Raw genomic sequence first — 20,254 nt, forward strand, 5'->3', positions numbered from 1 at the left:
TGAAAGGTCACGATAAAAAAGTAGACACCCCAAGTGAAGTCAAGGCTAGCAGAAAATATTTATGACTAGAGAAACGTAAGTAAATATGTAAATTATCTTAAATTTTTGAAAACTTTGATCTGTTTTCTAACCCAATGCTTAGCATGAAAAATAGTAGTAGTAGTAGTAGTAATTCAAGCATATCCTGGCTATCGTGTTAATTTGGTTTCTAAAATTAACTGCCATTATTAGTATCCTTTTTGTCACAGTTCCATGAAGCTGAAAATATGCAATTTGGAAATTAAAGTGCAGAGTACAATGGAACACATGACTTCAAGGGTAGTCTATGATGCACCCGAGACCTTATTTTAAAAAAATTGTAAGATCTATTTTCACTTTACCATACTGAGACACAGAATGACCAGTTTACCAGTTAGAATCCTAGTCAACAAACTGACCAAAATGGTTTTCCTTACAAGCAAATGTGACACGAGACCTTTTCTTTTTAGTGATAATCTTGACAGTTAAAGGTAAAACTCCTTTATTAGGGCCTCCTTTTCCTAAGGAGTACGAGTGTAGAGAACAAGATGGGTGAGAAGACTTACCTCATGCATATATGGATCTACAAGTATTTCAAAAGGTCCAATGGCCAAGGAGATATTGGATGCTGCTGTAGGAATTGTAAGCATATAATGGAAAGTCTTCTTCCTCATATCATGGGTATACACTGTCTCCACCAAATCTCCATTGGATACAGCTACCATTGCAGCATCTACTGTAAATTCTAATTTCCATGTACATAACTCAGAGTATGAATCAACACACGGGAACCAAAATCTACAAATAGATTAACAGCACAGAAATACCTTAAACTTCAAATCTCAGGTCAGGTCTTACTATAAAATCAGTACAAGGCACCAAAATATAAGTAATTCCAAAACACAATCTTTGACTCAAAAGAATTAATAATATGAGCCAAGTACTCACATTACAAAATATTTCAATAACAAGTAGTAAAGTACAGAGCATGGGAATGGATTACAATTTCACATAAAAATGTAGGTAAATTTATCAATGTTAAACAACAAAAAAAGCTAGCTATAACCCATGAATGAGTTCATGTACTAAGTTCAAAACCAAGAACCATCAGAGTAACGAGACAGAATGAAGGGGGGGGGGGAGATTCTGAAACAGAGGACAGACACTCTGCCAAGAGGTAATTTGTGTTGATCTAAGTGGAAGCTCAACCGGTTTGTTCATTTGTGAAAAGTTATTACGCTTTTGCATTTAAATGTGTACAGCTTCCTGTATGCCAAATTTCACTACAAAGTTAAAGAATCAAGCTGATATATTATTTCAGGATTGTTCCCTAAAGGAAGAGATGAAGATGAAGAAAAAAAATGATAAGACAGAAGGAATATCCAGTACAGTATGATTCAGAAGCAGCTTAGGGGACAAAAACAAAACAAAACAAAACAAACAAAAGAGTCAAGTTCCCAAAAAGAAATTATGCTTATACCTGTCATTCTAAATGAATAAATACACTGCATATTCAATACATAAAAATGAAGTTAACTGAAATATATGAACTGATAATCTACCTTGTAGAATTCTGATACCCACAAGAGAAGACATGAGCACCTCTCTCTGCCATACTTCCCTCTACATTGGGTACCACAAAATGAAGACCTCCTTTCGGCTGATCCAGAGAAAAATTGATATGTATCTTCAGAACCTTTAACTCTGCAACAAATAAACATATACATTCACTGACATAAATAAGCAGCAGTAGCCTATATAGGGAAGATACTACAATGAGAACCACAGCCTGGACATTATCCTACAACACCAGAGAGCTGGCTGGGATGCAGCTCCAGTGGTACGGCACTTGCCTAGATACTAGAGGCCTGGGATCAAATCCCACTATATAAAACAAAGAAGCCATACCACTTGCCACAGTGTGGGCTTTTACTGTCTCCACTTACACTAGCTGATGGTGTGCCTCCAACCAATGTGTCTCTTGCACTTTCTCACAAAGCACAGTACCAGGTGTATCACAGGCTCTTCTCAACATTTCTGACATGTAACGTTTTCAGAAAAAATTTCACGGCCCCTAATATGGATGCTTTAAGGTCTTTCAAATCCAACTGCAATTCTACTTTTCAAGTTTTTTCTCCTTTCGTATTTTCTCCCAAATTGTTAACTCTATTTGACTTGGGATGGCAAAGGACAGAAGGTAGGATGGGAGGATTACTCATGAAATTGCATCATCAATTATGTTTCTAAGTTATATTTTATTTCCGTATAGTAAAAAAGCCTGTTAGCATTTTGTTAAAAGTGGTTATTTTAACTTCTCCCATGAATATGCAAAAAACTACATGCGTTCTAAAACTGAGTAATCCCACTATTTTCTCATCTGTTCCCAAACACATGAAAATGAAGTGCTTTCTTCTTTCCTTGACTTTTATGAAAATAAAGGTAGACAGAAGTTTTCAAACAATAATTGTAATGGCTAAATTTTTAAAGAAAGGAAAATAATACTTCAGAGAGGTTAAACTCAAAGCATAAAGGACATATGGCAAGAGCCCAAGTTCTAGCTTCTACTCCACCATAGATTAGCTCAGGGAACTTAACTATGGGACTTGAGAATGGTCTACCACAGATTAGCTCAGGGAACTTAACTGTGGGACTTGAGAATGGTCTACCACAGATTAGCTCAGGGAACTTACACTGTGGGACTTGAGAATGGTCTACCACAGATTAGCTCAGGGAACTTACACTGTGGGACTTGAGAATGGTCTACCACAGATTAGTTCAGTGAACTTAACTGTGGGACTTGAGAATGGTCTACCATAGATTAGCTCAGGGAACTTAACTGTGGGACTTGAGAATGGTCTACCACAGATTAGCTCAGGGAACTTAACTGTGGGACTTGAGAATGGTCTACCACAGATTAGCTCAGGGAACTTAACTGTGGGACTTGAGAATGGTCTACCACAGATTAGCTCAGGGAACTTAACTGTGGGACTTGAGAATGGTCTACCATAGATTAGCTCAGTGAATTTACACTGTGGGACTTGAGAATGGTCTACCACAGATTAGCTCAGGGAACTTAACTGTGGGACTTGAGAATGGTCTACCACAGATTAGCTCGGGTAACTTAACTGTGGGACTTGAGAATGTTCTTTGATATAACAAAGAGGAATTGAACCAGAAGACTTTTGGGACCATTAATGCTGCAAAAGTGATACAATTTCAAATGGATGTGACAGTACCTGACCCATGCTCTATCCATACGATTTTAAAAGTACTTTTCATTACAGAAACAAAACAAAAACAATGAAAGGAGCTGGTGGCAAAGCCTAATAAAAGAGAGCATCCCTAGCATCTACAAAGCCCTGGTTTCCAGGCACTACAGAAAACAGAGCAACCAGTTATTTTTGTAACAGCCCGTACCTAACACATTGCTATAAATCCAAGACCTTAAAGAAGGAAGTCATTTTCCAACCCCTTTTGCACATTTCCAGTGGTTAGTTTACCGTTTAGGCATCACTACCTTTCTGGTCTCTAAATCTAATAGGATTTATTTCACTGTACAGTAATACATTCCTGCTGTTTTACCATCGACATGCTTCCAGAGTTCTGATGGAACCTTAATGCAGAGTTCTCCATTCCCCGCATCAGGGTCCACAGCACTAACCGCAGCTGCATAGGCATTGGAAAAATAATTGAGATTTCTCCTGGGGAGATAAAAAGCCAACTTGTAATAACAATAAGCCACACATTTCACCAAGATCTTTCTAAATATCAATGCACATCAACTATGTCTGAGTACTATGTCTTCTTACACCATTTGTTAAGAATTCCTTTTAGCCAAGTTAAGCACCCCTGATGCTACTCCCCATGTGAGGAACTAAAAATGTGACAGATGTGGTGGAGAATGCATTTGATCCCAGCACTCTGAGGCAGAGGCAAGAGGATCTCTGTGAATGCAAGGACAGCCTGTGCTCAAAACAAAAAGGGAAGGAGGGAGGGAGAGAGGAAGGAAAAGGAAAGAAAAGAAAAACAAAAAACCCAACAGCTAGAAAGAATTATTAAAGTTCACATCCTTCATTAACTCCGGAACGCCAAAATTACTATTTTTCTAATATAAATGTAAAGAATGCACAAGGTATACACCTACATACATGAGTATACGTATATTCACATATATCAAAGACCAATTTCTTAAAATACTAATGTATTTAAAGTATTTTATACTTTATTAAAGTATTTTATAAAATAAAGAAGTATTTCATACAAGCAAAATAGTTTCTTTGACATAACTGAGGTTCCTGTCTTTGTTCTGAGTCTACAAACTATAGTGTTGCCAGGTACATGGAAGTATTAACTAGGGTACAACTGTAACTTCAGCACTAGGTAGGTAAGAGGGTCAGAAGTTCAAATTCATCTTTAGCTACATAGTGAGTCTAAGCCATCCAGGGCTACACAAGATCCACCAAAATAAATAAACAAAAGTTTTTTCCTTTGTTATGACAACTGGACTTTGAGAAGCAAGTCCTCTTAAGAACTGGATAGTAATTAAGTAACACCATATTAACTGATTTCTTTACCCTTTATAGGAACTAATCAAACTAATCAGTTACATTTTAGAGTCTTTGTTCTCTAAAGCCAACTGCAATCCCATTTTGAACACATCAGCTAATAAAGACAAAGCTAGCTGTGGTGGCAGAAGGCTATAATTCTAGTTCTTGAGAGGATGAGACAGGGGAATTACCTCAAGTTCAAGGCCATCCTGGTCAACACAGTGAGTTCCAGAACAGCCTGAGGTACACAATGAGACCTTGATTGAAAACAAATAAACACCCTGTCTCCTAAAGAGACAGCCAGCAAGAAAAGTAGTTAAACCCTTACTGAGTGACCTAGCCTACTAAGTTCTGCTATGAATTGGAAGAAACTATAAAGTATATTCTGTATCCACCAACTGCCTAATGTTGAAACATTTTCTTTATAACTTTTTCCCCCTCACACTGAAAGTTGATTCATCATCTACTTCATTGGAGAAAACATTATCTTAGCACTTGCTTAGGCTGTCCATACACTAAAAGATGAGGTTATCTTCAAATACACAGCAAAGTGAAGTTGACTTCCTAAACACGCAAGGTTCCCATTGCTCCTGTGATACTCCATTCCAGATCCCAGGCAATTCCCTCTGAGTGCTGGGCACTCCCAACAAACTCCTGGTAAAAACAGACTGTATTCTGCGGTTAACCGCCAAGTCCATCATGAACACAGAGTTCAAGGGTGAACAGGGTAGGTAATCTATTCTCTGGCAAGACATTGTGTTTTACAGGCCTGTCTTCCACTCATTAGTGGTAATACAGTTTACTACTCTATAGCAGATTTTATTCTCTTTAGCAGAATTGGATATGCATATAGTTTTGTAGCGAGTCTTTCTATGCCGGTGGTACTATAGTAGTACAAGCACTGTGATTTTTAGCAACTCACCTTCATGAAAAGAGACCTTACAGTAATAATTCAGAGGGTCCCTGGATTTTTCCAACACCATTTTCCTATCTCCTTTCTGAGCTTGAGAGATTCTAAACCAATGATTATTAACATCACAATTATGTCTAAGCATGAGACCAGGGTCCCCAAATCTTCTAGTCCCTGGCTATAGTATTCTTGAGCTATAAACCCTATCAGAATCACCTAGAAGGCTTGCTAAGCTCAGCTTGAGGGACTCTGCAGTCTGATTCAGTAGGTTTGGGCAATACTTGAGATTTGACAGATCTAAAAAGTTCCTAGGTAATGGTGATATTGCTTATCGGGAATACACTTTTGAGAATGCTGCATTAAGGCAATATGACACTATCCTAGGCCAACTAAAACACAATCTTGACTGAAGAGTTTAAGACTGAATTTGGCATCCCACCACAACACACTGAGAAGCACAGAAATAATATGACCCAGTGCTAAAAATGCTCTCAAATTCAGCTGGATATGGATATAGGATTTCACAAGATTCTTTAAAATAGTACAAACATTTGACAGACTATTTTAAAGTCTCTCTGGTCTGAAGACGATGGTGACCATCTAATTTACTGAAATGACTTACTGGTATTTATGAAGTAAACACTTATTTAACATTAAAACAGAAAACTGGTTAAGACATTAACCAAAATAAATGTATTGAAACTTCCCAGATATTTCTGGGAATGTATGAGGAAGGGAATTTTTTCTTTGGGGGGGGGTACTGTTAGTTTTTTGAGACGGGGTTTCTCTGTATTGTTTTGGAGGCTATCTTGGAACTTGCTCTGTAGACCAGGCTAGCCTCGAACTAACAGAGATCCGCCTGCCTCTGCCTCCTGAGAGCTGGGATTAAAGGCGTGCGGAACCACTGCCTGGTTGAGGAAGGGAAATTTAATAACTTGCTAAACTGAACAAAAGTGGGAAAAATCCTTGAGCCAAATTTTCAGTGCAGTAAAACCATCAGAAATTATACGACATACAGATCTATTGTAATAGTGGAAAACTGGCTGAAAAACATTAACCAGCAATCATTAAAAACAACTGACAGAATGACTTAGAAGCATCAAGTTCTTAAGGTGTGTAACTTACTGTTTTGACTCATTGTGACAAACTTCTAAGGTTGGATCATTATAAATGAAAGCAGCCTCCAAGTCATTGATCCTGACTCGGTAAATTCTACACTGTTTACTGTTCAACTTGATTCTATTCAAGTTTGCAACTGTAGGAAATATAGTCAGCTCCACAAATCCCTGTAAAGATAAAGAATAGCTGTTATAAACGCTGGAATGTTTTAGAGCCTATTTCTCAAATTGCTATTTATAAATGTTACCTCCAAAGATAAAATCCCAAATAGCAACATATACTTGAATGCTCTCTAAGAGTCTTAATTTCAAACATTAATTGGACCAGTGGCTCAATGAGTACAATTTATATAGATTTTACCAGACTGGTGCTTCCTTTATCTGTGTAATTCATTGGTAAGTAAGCCACTGACTAGAAAAGTGAAAACACTCACTGGTCTCAAATACAAGAATTTCCAGGCAGACTGTAACCAAAACAGGCTTGAGGAACAGAAAATGATACAGGAAAATGTCACAACCAGGAGGTTGATATAAAACAATCTGATGGCACAAAGAATGTGTGCTTAAAAATCTACATGAAACTAACAAGTGTGAGGAAATATGTCTCAGCAAGTCCTGCCAGAGAGTGCAAACACAGGCAGAAGCGGCGTTCCTTCCAAATGCTGACGGATTCCCTGCCAGGCAGTCCCCGGTGCTATACACTCCTGCCATGTTACCAGAGGGGCACGGAGTTCATCTAAAGAAACCAGCATGACTCAAGTGACCACTGAATTCTCGTACCAGCATCCTGCACTGACTCAAATGGGAAAGAAGGTGAAATATGGGACACATGACCAATGGTTTCATATTCCTGAGTGTAAACTGTTATGCTCACACATGAACTATAGGAGCGCATAGCACGTTTCAGATGTAGTGAGTACAAAGACTTCAGAGGCTCCAACAAGAGTTGCTACAAGCAGTCAGTGAGTACAGAGGAATGGACATAATGGCCAGTTCTACACACAGGGGCCACACCACCTTCTGAGGTTCCCTCTTATGATGATACCAACTTTGAGGGAAAGAGTGCTACCTGAAACATGTACATAGATGCTACGCATGGACACAGAGACAGGTACTACTGGAAAAGCATCTTAACTGTTAACTTTTATACATAAATCAAAACAGCTAAGAAAATGCTCCCTAGATATAGACCTATCTGTTCCTACTGTTCTATAGTGCTCTGGGTGCAAGGGATTTAAATAAAGTTCATGAATATTTTCTGTATAACTTATAGAGCAACTCTTCAAAAACATGGCACCTCTGCAGCCACTATGTTCCCAGTTCCCGAACAAGAGTGAAACATTCTTAAGTCAGACCATCAGCATGGATCAATGGCTGACATCAGAAAGAGCAAACGCCAAAATACGGTGAAGAAAAGTGTGTATGTACAAGTACAAACTAAGCTGGTGGTAACACACGCTTGTAACATTTGAACTTGGGAAATGCAGATGGGGGATGACCACAAGTTTGAAGTTAGCCTGGCCTACATAGCAAGATCCTGTGTTGGAAAAAGAAAAGTATAAACCATGAGCCAGTACAGCAGGAATCCCTAAATGCATAGACTCCCCTTTCCTCCATGTAGTCTTAGCTGGGCTGGAACTCTCCATGGAGAGGTCTCTGAAACTCAGAGATCTGTTTGCCTCTACCTCTGGTGTTCAGACTAAAGTTGTGTGACACTATGCCTAACCCCAAATTGTCTTAATTACTAAGGCTGATAATATACAAAGGGAGTATATTTCAGGAAAACCATTCACTAATGACATAAGGCCCTAACTTGCATATGAGGCCCATTAATCTTCACAACCTTGTTGGGGTCATCATAGCTTGGTTCTCCTGAATTGACAGAATATCCACACTCTCAAACATCACCAGAGTGCAATAGTCAGGCAGGAAATCTTTGGAGGTCATGTAGTTAAATGGCATCATAGATCAAGTATATTAGAGTAGGACTAAGTTTACTTGCTTAGCACTATAGTATATATTGTAGTAATTAGGTCCCTGTTCCTGTGGAGTAAGGGCTATTATGGTGAACGGGTAAAGAGTAGCTCTGGACTGATTATTTCTCTATTCCAGGATTATATATCCAAGCAACCAGAAATCTCTGTGGTTACTGAAAGTAATGGCACAAAAATGTGAACAATAACCACCAGAGGTTCTTCTGCTAGACTACATGTGGACGGTAGCTTTTTCTTTTATTATTTCATCTACCTACTCTCACTTTAAACTCAATATTCTCACCTCCCTCATTTATAAAGTTAGGATTGAGTTCTTATCTACTTCACGAGGCTACAGTGAAGACTCAATATACACACACCTTAAGGAATGTCTTACTGACGTAACGATTCAACTAACATAATTCAATCACATTGACTCTGCTCCACTGCAATAGTGCTAAGCTGGAGAGCTCCATCATGTCTTCCCCATACTGTTGGAATAACATCTTTAAATATACTCCCTAATTCTTCCAAGTCCTCTACATAATCCATCTAATGTGTTCTACCCCCTAAACTCAAGATAAGTAGCAATCTGTGGCAAATTCTGCAAGCAATTCCATAAATGAGCAGCTGCCTCTAATGACTTTTTTGGGATCTCTACAAATCTAAAATCCTGACTGCTTTCTATCTTTACAGCTAATCCTAAGCTTGAACATACACAAACATACCTCTAATGAGGAAGCTGATGCAATCTTTCAAAGAAAATCAACTCTAAGATCTAATCTACTTAATTCATATAGGTTCTTCAGAGAAAGTACAATAACGTACTTAGGTTTTCAATGATTCCCTGCCTCCCCCCATATTAGGTTTAACTGGTTAATCATAAATCTAACAAATCTCAAGAAAAAAATTTATTCAAAACCACCCCACAAAGCAGTACTACCTAAACCATGTCAGGTTTCTGAGACACCAAGTCAAGTCAATGTGTGTACATTTTAACTTGTTCGTGGCCTAGTCTTGTCTAATGCACAACATGGAAGAGCTTGATTGTAAAGATTTTCTGCCCCACAACATACTTAATGCATTAAACATTTTCATCAGAAAGAGAGAAGCAGGGAAAACTGAGGTACCACACATAGCAAAAGGATATGACAATCAAACCGACTTGAGTTCTGATTCCTTATTCTTGTGGCCCCATCGCCAGGAAGACTGCAGAGTCTCTTAAGAACTGTGAGAAGGCTGACTTAAAACTGTGTTAAATGATGACTGGGAATGACCTTACCACAACAGATTTCCTCTGGAAGTTTATGTTGTTGATGCAGACGACCTGATGGGTTGTATATTAAGAAAGAGAGGGGAGGAAAGGAAAACGACTATTAGTAAACGAAAACATTAACTGTATGCAAGCACGAACAAGGACTCAGTTCTAAGCCGCTTAGAAAACTCACGGCAAACTTGCTAACACGCATCTTCAAAGACTACTTAAGGAGTAACCGGCTTATTTTAACCCCATCAAGAGTCACAGAAAGGTCAACAACGACAGGAAGACTTTTGAGGGGGGTGTAGGAGCCTGCAGGGGGGCCCAAGTCTGCGGGATAAGCCCTGTCCTTCAAGACGTCTGCACCCTGCAGGCATCGCGTCCCCTGGTTTCCCCAGACCCATCAAGCCCTTCACGGTAACCATGAAAACAGAACCAAAGAAGGGGGAGATGCGGGGCTGGGTGGGTGGGGGTACTTATAATTTGTACGGCCGCGGGCTCTCGAAGCCCTTGTCTCCTTTCTTCCTGTTCATCCTGGACGACTCTATGCCGGTGGGCGGCATGAAGCGCTCCCGCGGGGCTCGCCTTCCCGGCTGCTCGGCGGGCTGGGGCGCATTCCCGGTCGTGGCCCCGTGCAGTGCTCCCCTGAGCGCCCGGCCACCCGCTCCCGTCCTCGGCCGTCCCCAGCCGCCTCCGCCCGGTCCCTGTCACACCGCAGAGCCTGCTCTACAGACGCTGCGAGCCGCCCGCCGACATGTCGTCGCCGGTCACCTCTGACCCGCTGCGTCAGAGGAAGTACGCCCCGGGGGGCGGGGAGGAGGGCGGGGAGGAGGCGGAACCCGGAAGTCGGGTTCCGGGCGTCCGCAGGCGGGGCTTGCGCGATTGAGCGGCGCGTCGGCGTCGGGCTCCTTTTCTCGCTCATCTCTAAACGATCTCTAAAATTTAGGAGAACGGAGGAAAAGATTTACTGGGTGAGAAGAGAAGAGCGGGAAGGAAGGGAGGGGACGTTAACTTTGTTGCACAAGGAGCCAGGAATAACCGAGGTGAGGGGCTAAGGGGCTGGAATGGTCCCCAAAGCAAGACGCTGTGCTGTGTCAATAGCAAACTCTGGGACCCTGTGATTTAATGTAATTAGACCGCAGGGGACTCTCAGTCCCCATTGTCCCAAGGCCTCAGCATTTCTTATGAATCTACAGATCTAAATCAAATCACACCCATAAATACAGAAAGTATTAAAGTCATGTTAATGCCATTGCATTTGTATTTCCTGTTCCTGTGGGTCAAAGCAGCAAGCCAGTATCTCTTAACTCTCTGTTAATTGTGGATCGTCCATTAATATTTTTGCCACCTTCACAGGTTTATCTTTTCTTACCCTTTCAAGTGGTCCTGTTGACAAGTTCATTAGCCGATTTTAAATTATTTAAACTTTGGTCTAAAGCAAAATCAACTAGGAAAATAAAGCCGTAGTTTTTTTTGTTTGTTTTTTTGTTTTTTTTGTTTTTTTGTTTTTTTTTTGTTTTTTTTGGTTTTTCGAGACAGGGTTTCTCAGTATTGTTTTGGAGGCTATCGGTCCAGCCCGGCCTCGAACTCACAGAGATCCGCCTGCCTCTGCCTCCCGAGTGCTGGGATTAAAGGCGTGCGCCACCACCGCCCAGCAAAGCCGTAGCTTTATCAGACATTCCCAAACTAGAAATTATTTGTTCCTAATGAACATTTATTTATTAAAGCCCACACAGGGTAAAGGCAGAGCTCATGAATGTCTGACACAATAGTCCTCATGCAGGACCACCTCCTCACTCTCATTTGCTGGGAGCATCCTCAGACTTACGTCATTTTCTACAATTGTATAAGACCCAGAAGGGCAGTGGAACGCTTGTTCCAAGTTCGAGTCTCCTCAGGAAGTGGGGGAGAGTGCAGTGATAATGGAAACTTAACCCCTAATGAAACTTTTGCTGTGCTTTAAAGATACACTGAGGTGAACTCACTTCTTTCCAGTCTGCTAAATATCTTTGCTCAGAAAGCTGTCTGTAGAGTCCTATAAGTATCTGTGGGCTCGTGGCTTCTGGGAAGCTGGAGGTAATTGTCTCAACATTAGTACAGGAAACAAAAGCTTGTATGTTAGTGATACACATACATGGAGTTGACATGAGGTCTGTGGTCTGAATCAATGTTGATGTCACCCTCTAGACCAGTGGTTCTCAAACTTCCTAATGATGTGACTCTTACTACAGCTCCTCATGTTGTGGTGACCCCAACCATAAAATACTTTTTGTTGCTACTTTGTAACTACTATTCTACTGCCATGAATCATAATGACCCACAGGTTAAGAACCCCTGCTCTAGATCAACAGTCAATACTGTCTCAATCGATTCTGATTGGTCACTGGTTGAGTTTAGTAGGTCAGTGGTTGAATCTAGTAGGCCTTCACTGACTGGGAATAGTAGGTGAATTAGGGTTCTCTAGAATCACAGAATTTAGGGAACGAACCTCTCTCTCCATATGTACATATGCATATATACGCTGGGTGTCTCAGCCGATCTTCTATATATTCTGGAATCCCTTAGAAGTAGGCTCGAAAGCCAGTGAAGGAATGGATGTGCAGACAAGGCGAGGGAAAGTAGAAGGAGAACAAACGCTCCTCTAGAGTTCTTCACAGAGGATGCAGGATTAAGTGCACTTTATCCACAGTGCAGAATTAAACCAGCAGAGGCCAGTGTTAAGTCAACTTCAGCAATGGAAGCAACTAATATAAAAGCCCCGACTGGGGATGGAGATTCTTGGTTGTCAACTCAGCTGCATCTGGAATGAACTAAAATCCAAGCAGCTTGGTACAGCCATGAGAGATTTTTCTTAACTAAATGACCCAACTTGAATCTGCACCTTTTGAGGGGAGATCCACCTTCCGTCTGGGTCACACGTGGTGGCAGCCAACATAAAGGGCTTGGAAGAAGGAAGCTTCTGTTCTCGCTGCTCGCACTTGCTGCAAGTTCATCCCTTCACTGGCATTAGAGCCTACTTCTTCAGGATTCTGGAGGATAAAGACCAGCTGCAAAACCCAGTCTCGTGGACTGAACAACTACTGGATTCTTAGACTTTTCATTGGCAGACAGCCATTGTCAGACTAACTGGACCATAGTCTGTGAACCAGTTGAATTCTAATATATAATATACCCCTTAATTTAGAAATACCATTTAGCAGAATACATCTTTGTATGAGACTATTACTAATAGATATTTGGAAAACTTTTTAAGTATATTAATAACTAGGACACCAAATCTTAAATGAAGATATGCAGCTTATATGTGAAAAGCATAACATTCTACATATAGAATCTCAGATTTCAAGATATAATAAATGGATTTTTTTCTCCGTGTAGACCAGGCTAGCCTGAAGATCAGAAATTCACTTCCCTCTGCCTCCTGAGTGCTAGGATTAATGCATGTGCTACCACCATCCAGTTTGTATTTTCTGTCCTTGTATTTAGTGAACATTGTACAAATGTAACCTGAAGGATACAGAAATACCTTATTGTACTGGAGAAATAAAAAAGGATAGTAATTACAAATGATGAAGAGAAGAAAAGGGTATTCAAAGAGTTGGCTTTAAAAACCAAGAATATGGCCAGCAGGTAAAAGAGCTTGTTTAACAAGTCTGGCAAATGATCCCTGAACTTGTAAGGTGGGAGGGAAAAAATGAAGACTACAGGTAAGTCCTCTGATCTCTACACGCATGTTGTGGCATATGCACCCATGTACTCATTATGTACACATATAATAATCATAAGTAAAATTTAATCTTTAAAAGTCAGTAATAAAAATATGCAAGAGAATCTTCTTTTATTATATCCAGGAACTCTTTATGAAGCAATTTAGTCCCCCCAAGAGGTATGCCATTCTTTTAAGAAATGAGTCTTCTTGAATTATAAACTTTCACACCATTTTGCGATGAAGAATGAGAAAATTTGGTAAGCAACATACCTATAGATTGCTTCTCTCCACACAAATCTCTGTGGGAATAAAAATAAGTAAATGCCATAAAAATTTTAGGGAACATAACATGATACAAGACTGCTTACTTAATCACCACCTCCTAAAGCCATCTGTCATCCTTCTTCCTTCCTTCCTCCCTTCCTCCCTTCCTTCCTTTCTTTCATTTGTTGTTTGACACAAGGTTTCTCTGTGTAGCTCTGGCTATCTTGGAACTCTCTTCGCAAATCACATTGACCTTGAGATCCACCTGCCTCTGCCTCCCAAGTGCTGAGATCAAAGGTGTGTACTACCACACCTGGTATAAAACCATCTTTCTAAAAGTCATGTGAGTGAGAACAGTGTAAACTCTGTTGTGGGATAGTTGTACTCTGTGTGAATACATGTTTTCTGGGTGTACTAATATACTGAAGGCCAATAGCTAGGCAAGAGGTACAGGTAAGACTTCCAAGCAGAGAGAGAGGAAGTAGGCAATGAATCTAGGCACAGTGTCAGACCCCTGCAAGACATGGAGGAAGCCAGACATACAGAATGAAAGAAAGGGAAAAAGCCGCGGGGCAAAAGACAGATGAATAGAAATTGGTTAATATAAGAGCTAATGGGACACGCCTAAGCTAAGGTTTCATATTGAAAAGAAGTCTCTGTGTCATTACTTGTAAGATGCTGCCGACAGCAAAGCTTGCTGCACAACTGCTTCTAAGTGTTAACTGAACTAGGTAGACTTCATGAATCATTTCATTTAGCCCTCACAAGAAGAGTAACATGCTATTCAACCCAATATTAGATATGAGGAAACAAACCCAGGTAGTAAATAAGGGTCAGATTTTGCATCATGTGTATATGACTTCAAAATCCAATGTTAGTTCCATTCTGTCATGTAATCTCTAAATTAGACATAAAAGCAATTCGATACAGAGGCATCTAGAGTCAAAGAACCTGTATCCTAGGCTTGCCACGTGTGGACTTGTCTGGCTTGCCTGCCTTTCTTGGACTTTAGCTTATGAACCTCAAAAGGAAGGCTGCCTGAAGCCTAATTTGAGGAGAGAGAAGATGACATGAAGGGAAGGAGAGCTAGATCACAGAGGGCCATAAAGTACACAGAAAGGGCTTGTGATTTAATTGGAAACATAATGCAAAGGCTACTAGTAGTATTTTACACAATGGAAAAAGCATAATATGATCTGAGCTTTAAATGATGGAGGCAATGAGTTGATTACTGAATCTGGGTAGTGAGAACACAGAAATCTCATTATGCTGATACTTTTCAATGTTTAACAATTGGTAGTCATGATAAACATCAACATTGAAAAGAGAATAAGGAAGTCATTACATTTATTCAGGCCTGGAAGAGGGTACCCAGGGAGACATGAATGAGAGAGAAAGAGAGAGAGAGAGAGAGAGAGAGAGAGAGAGAGAGAGAGAGAGAGAGAGAGAGAGAGAGAGAGAGAGAGAATGTAGATGGACTTAGAGGCACAGGTTTGTAATCCTGTAATCTTAGCCTCTTAGGGGTAGAACAATCACAGACTAAGGTCCTCCTTGAAATATGGGTGAGTTCCAGGCATACCCAAGCAACTAGTAAGAACCTATCTCAAAAAAGCAACAAAAAAAGCAAGAAGAACATTTAAGAAGGATGAGGGCCAATGAGATGGTTCAGCAGATAAAGGCATTTGCTACCTGACGCCCTGAGTTCAGTCCCTGGGATTGAACATCATAGAAAGAAGGGACTGACTCCTAAACGTTGTCATCTGATTTCACCACACGAGCCATAACACACACTCTTCCCTCTCCCTCAGAAAAATAGGGCTGAAGATAGAGCTCAGTTGTAGATCACCTGGCTAGTTCAATCAGGCATTTTCTTACGAAGGGGAGAAAAGGACATGGGGTCAGCAGGTTGCTTTGCAGTCTGGGTGACTGCAGAACACGTGTGATGGGGATGACCCAGTGTGGGAGAAAAGACATAACTCAAGAAGCCAGAGATTAGAAAGGGCCAGAAGACATGGCTCAAATGCAGAGGGAGGACTGGCCGCAACAGGAGGAACCTAAGAGATGGCTCAGTGGTTAGGAACGCTTGTTACACAATCATGAGAAGTGACTTTAGATCCCAGCACTCATGGTGCCAAACTGATTGTTATGTGTGGGGGTGGTGCACCTGCCTTCACCAACTACCCCTCCCCCATGAATGTGCACACACACACACTCTCATATACACAAAGATTACATAGATAAATAAATATAAGTAAAAAAGAAGGAAAGAGCAACAACAATAAGAACATCAGGAAAGACAGGGGTTGGCAATCAATGAGAGGTGTCCACCTTTGGCACACGGGTGTATTTACTCTCCCCCAAAGAACTGTAATTTTGTAGGAAGGAGAGCAGAGAAATGACTATAGAAGTGATGTTAAGAGAAAAGGATAACACATACTCTGCCTTCAGGATGAGTAATCAGATAATGACAGAGCAGGACATCAGAGAAAGTTTCTGGGAATACAGTATCATTAGGAACTACACAGCAATATCCTGTTCAGATCACAAACCTGAAACCCTATGCCACATTTTAAAGAACAACCATCATAATCCATTGTGAATGAAATGGTTACCGGATATATGGAGCGATGTCTTCTTCCGTCCACTTTTCTCTTAGAGAGAACAGATTCCCTCAGGCAAATCATCTACTCTGTGCAAAAATATGATTTCTGGTCTTGAGTTTCTATCCACCAGTGCTAAACCCTACAAGAGACAAGAAGGAAAAAAGGCAGTGGAAGTAATGATCTCATATTTAAATATGACGCATCTCTTTTGCCATTAGATTTGGTCCAAGGATTTGAAAATACCAGTGACATGAAAATTACAGAAAGTCTATCCAGAGAAATACCGCCCACCATTCTCACGAAAGAGTTCTTTTAAGCTGGGATTTCTTTGCTGTCTGCAACATCTGCCAATGCCATCAGTTTGCCAAGATAGCTGGGTGACAACTGTCACCAGTGACCACTCATTGCCAAATGCAGAAAGCACTTTCCTTGGCTTCTTGGCTTTGCCTTACCAGCCCTACTTTCTTGTTAATGTCCTTCTTTTCTGTCTCACTTATGTGTAGTTTCCCAGACCTCCACCTGTCCTGGATAACCTCCTACCCCACAGCCCCCAGTGCCAGTGCTCAAGGCTGTAATATTTGCATCTTCTATTCAGACACCTCTTCTGAGTCCCGGAGCCACCCGTCCACATTACAGAGGACACCTGCTCCACTCCCACTGCCTTGAGGAGACGGGAAATCTAGAGAACCTAAATTCTGGTATTCAAATCCCACACCTAAGTAGTCGGGAGACCCTAAGATTTCTGTACCCATCACCCAGTATCTATTTCTGTTTGCTCCTTATTTTTTTAAATGTGTGTGTGTGTGTGTGTGTGCAGTGTAGTGGAGAGGTTATGTGTGTAATTAACAGCACACCCGTAGAAATCAGGTGATAATTTAAGAGTCATTTCTCTCTTTCCATCATGTGGGTCCTAAAGATTAAACTTGGGTTTAGTGGCAAGCACGTTTACCTGCAGAGCACCATTTCTTGCTTCCCACTGTTACCTATTTCTTTGGCCAGTATTCTCTGGGGGTGGAGGTGTTAGTTTGCTTGTTTCTCTCCCACCCTTTTTTTTGTGTGTTGTTGTTGTTGTTTGAAGCAAGATCTGCTCTAGCCCAGACTGACATGACCTCATTGTGTAGCCAAGAGTGATCCTGAACCCCTGACCCTCTCCTTTATTCTAAATGCTGGGGACTGAAGGCATGCATGACCATGTTTGATTTTTTATGAGGTGCTGGCAACTGAATTCAAGACTTTGTAGGTACTAGGCAAAATGTTTTACTAATTATGCCACATCTGTGGCCCCAACAACTGTATGTAAGTACTGGAGGAGTTAAAGGACTTTGTGATGGAGCAAATGAAGGCATATGTAGCACAAAAAATAAATAAATGACCCACAAACAGATATTGGGGTTCAAACTTCAAGCTGACTATCAGAAAAGCAAAGCAGCTGGCCACTAGCTTATTACCTCTACCTCAGGCTGAATGACTGATCCTATCTCCATGAGCTCTCACCAAGCCTCAGACTGTATCCTCTCCTTAGTGTGGCTGGAGACTAAATACCTCTACTGAGACCTTACTTCTGTCTTATCTACTTCCCTAATGTTGAGATTAAAGGTGTGAGTTCTAATTCTCTTTTTGACTGATCCACTCTTGTGCAGATCTGGGTGGCCATGAACTCACAGATATTCATTTATCTCCTAATCCTGAGTTCTAGGATTAAAGGTGTGTACCTGGCTTCTATGACTTGTGGCTGACTTTACTTTCGAATCCTCAGGCAAGCTTTAATAAACATAAATAATATCACTATAGAAGACTCTACCCCTAGTGGGTGTCTAGGAAAATAAAATACCTCCCAATTGAGCTCCAGGGAAAGAATCACCTCATCTAGTCAGATGTCACCTGGAGAATCCTAGGCACAGCCCCCATCAGCCTTACCTTGAGCCGATCAAGCGGGGTTGTCATTCCCTTGGCAACATTCTGTTGCTATACTTCCTGAAACTCATCTAGATTAAACTTCACAGCGTTCTGCAACAGCATCTCGGACGTCACTCTACATTTTGTCAGCATCCAATTCAAAATAAACTTCATCTAGGGAAACGGTATCAGACAGGTTCATAACATTTTTTTAAACGGCATTTGTTTATTTACTTCGTGTGTGTGTGTGTGTGTGTCTGTGTGTGTGTGTGTGTGTGTGCACATGCGTGTGTGCATGTACATGTATGGGCTTGTGTATGCCACCGCATGAATGTGGAGGTCAGATGACAACATTCAGGAGTCTGTTCTCATCTTGTACTGGGAATAAAACTCAGGGCATCAGGCTTGGCTCAGCCATCTCACTACACCGTATTATGTTATTATTCAGTACAGTATTAGCACTTCCTTTCCCTCAACAGCATGGCTTGGAAGGAGTCCTGTATCTTTGTTCAGCTTCCATGGTTCTTAATAACAACAGCAAACTTATTTACATACGAGTTAAAAATCCCAATACTTTCCAGTTTTTACCTTCCTCCACATATTTCTTTTCACACTATTTAAGATGATGTTCAATCATTTCCCTGAAAATGTAAAACACACAAGAAAGCTTACCAGTATTTTACAGAAATTTTAAACACAGCTGCTAACTATAAACTCAAACATAAATTAAGGAATTGAAATATTAAATTACTTGGATGACAAATAATTCTTAATAACTAATTTTAATGTTCTGGGAAATGTCACATGCCAGGCCTATACTACACATTTTGCAGGAATTAGGTAGTCATTCATTCCTTGTTACACAGTAGCTCAAGTACGAACATTAACTTTTGTGACCAAAATAAAAAGGAGAAAAGATGATGCAGATTTATTTGCCTCAGTGACCAAGAGTCTCAAAGTCTTTCTGGCTGTGTATTTTTAATCCTCCCCCCACTCTGGGCTACAGAGCAGCTCAGAGGTTCAGAGCATTTGCTGCTCTTACAGAGAATCCAGGTTCAGTTCCAAGCACCCACCTGGTGGCTCAGATTTACCAGTTAACTCCAGTTCCAGGGGATCTGATGCCCTCATCTGACCTCTACAGGCAGCAGTAGGCATATACATGATGCAATGCAAATATGCAGGCAAAAACTCATACACATAAAATAAAAATAAATAATTTTTCTATATCAGAATGCAAATGCTATGTCCCCAGTTTACTTCTAGTCTGAAAAAGTATTGTCACTGTCTTAAAGAAATCCACAGTGACAAATAAAGGAAATACTCACTCTGGCTGCAAAGGTCCAAGTTCCTGCAGGCATACAGTCAAGGGAACTTTACTAAAAGACCAAGATTCTGAATCCACAAGCTGAGTCACATGATTCAGAAGTTGGATCTCATAATCAAATACAAGAATCTTCCAATAACCTACAAATTCCAAATGTCAAACTTAGTAACGAACGTTTTAAGTGATTAGGTAATTAATAAATAAAGCACTAACAACCTTCTACCCATAAGACATTGTGGTGGCTGCTGTTGATTGTCAACTAGGCACAATCTAGAGCACCCTGGGAAGAGACTCTCTGTGAGGGATGGCCTGAGCTAATCTGGGCTATGTGGTGCTGCTGATTAGAACTATCTGAAAACGTGTTCTCACAGCACAAAAGAAGGTGTTCTCACCAGAGAGATATTTTATTTTCTCTGTTACTTTGTTATTGCCGCTTTTCCAAACAAAACAAATAGCAAAAAATAACAACCCCCAAGCCAAACCAAACCAACACAAAAAACATGACCTCAATGTGTTGATGTTGCTGGACTCCAACTGCAGAAATGCTTCTCCAATCCTACAGCAGCATGTGCTGTAGACACAGCCTGCCCTACTTCCGTGAGGGTGTGGTAATTTCCTTTTATGTGTGTGCACA

At 40.7% G+C, this 20,254-nt stretch overlaps 1 protein-coding gene across 4 annotated transcripts in view; it reads right to left on the reverse strand.

The window, feature by feature from the left end:
* The window catches only part of Taf2 (TATA-box binding protein associated factor 2), a 62,678-nt gene extending 52,078 nt beyond the window's left edge, over nucleotides 1-10,600 (reverse strand). For 2 of the 4 annotated variants that reach the window (XM_040730381.1, XM_040730379.1), the window contains exons 1-6: nucleotides 10,305-10,600; nucleotides 9,849-9,903; nucleotides 6,601-6,761; nucleotides 3,601-3,719; nucleotides 1,581-1,722; nucleotides 585-816 (exon numbers count right to left, since the gene is read on the reverse strand). In XM_040730381.1, the coding sequence (XP_040586315.1) occupies nucleotides 585-816; nucleotides 1,581-1,722; nucleotides 3,601-3,719; nucleotides 6,601-6,761; nucleotides 9,849-9,903; nucleotides 10,305-10,387 (792 nt within the window). In that variant the 5' untranslated portion in view covers nucleotides 10,388-10,600. Of the gene's footprint in view, nucleotides 1-584; nucleotides 817-1,580; nucleotides 1,723-3,588; nucleotides 3,720-6,600; nucleotides 6,762-9,848; nucleotides 9,904-10,304 lie in introns of all 4 variants that reach the window. The other 2 variants (XM_040730380.1, XM_040730378.1) reach the window with 1 other exon arrangement.
* Between the last annotated feature and the right edge of the window lie 9,654 nt (nucleotides 10,601-20,254).

The sequence above is a fragment of the Mesocricetus auratus genome, unplaced genomic scaffold, assembly GCF_017639785.1.
Source record: "Mesocricetus auratus isolate SY011 unplaced genomic scaffold, BCM_Maur_2.0 Super-Scaffold_100023, whole genome shotgun sequence".
NCBI lineage: Eukaryota > Metazoa > Chordata > Mammalia > Rodentia > Cricetidae > Mesocricetus > Mesocricetus auratus.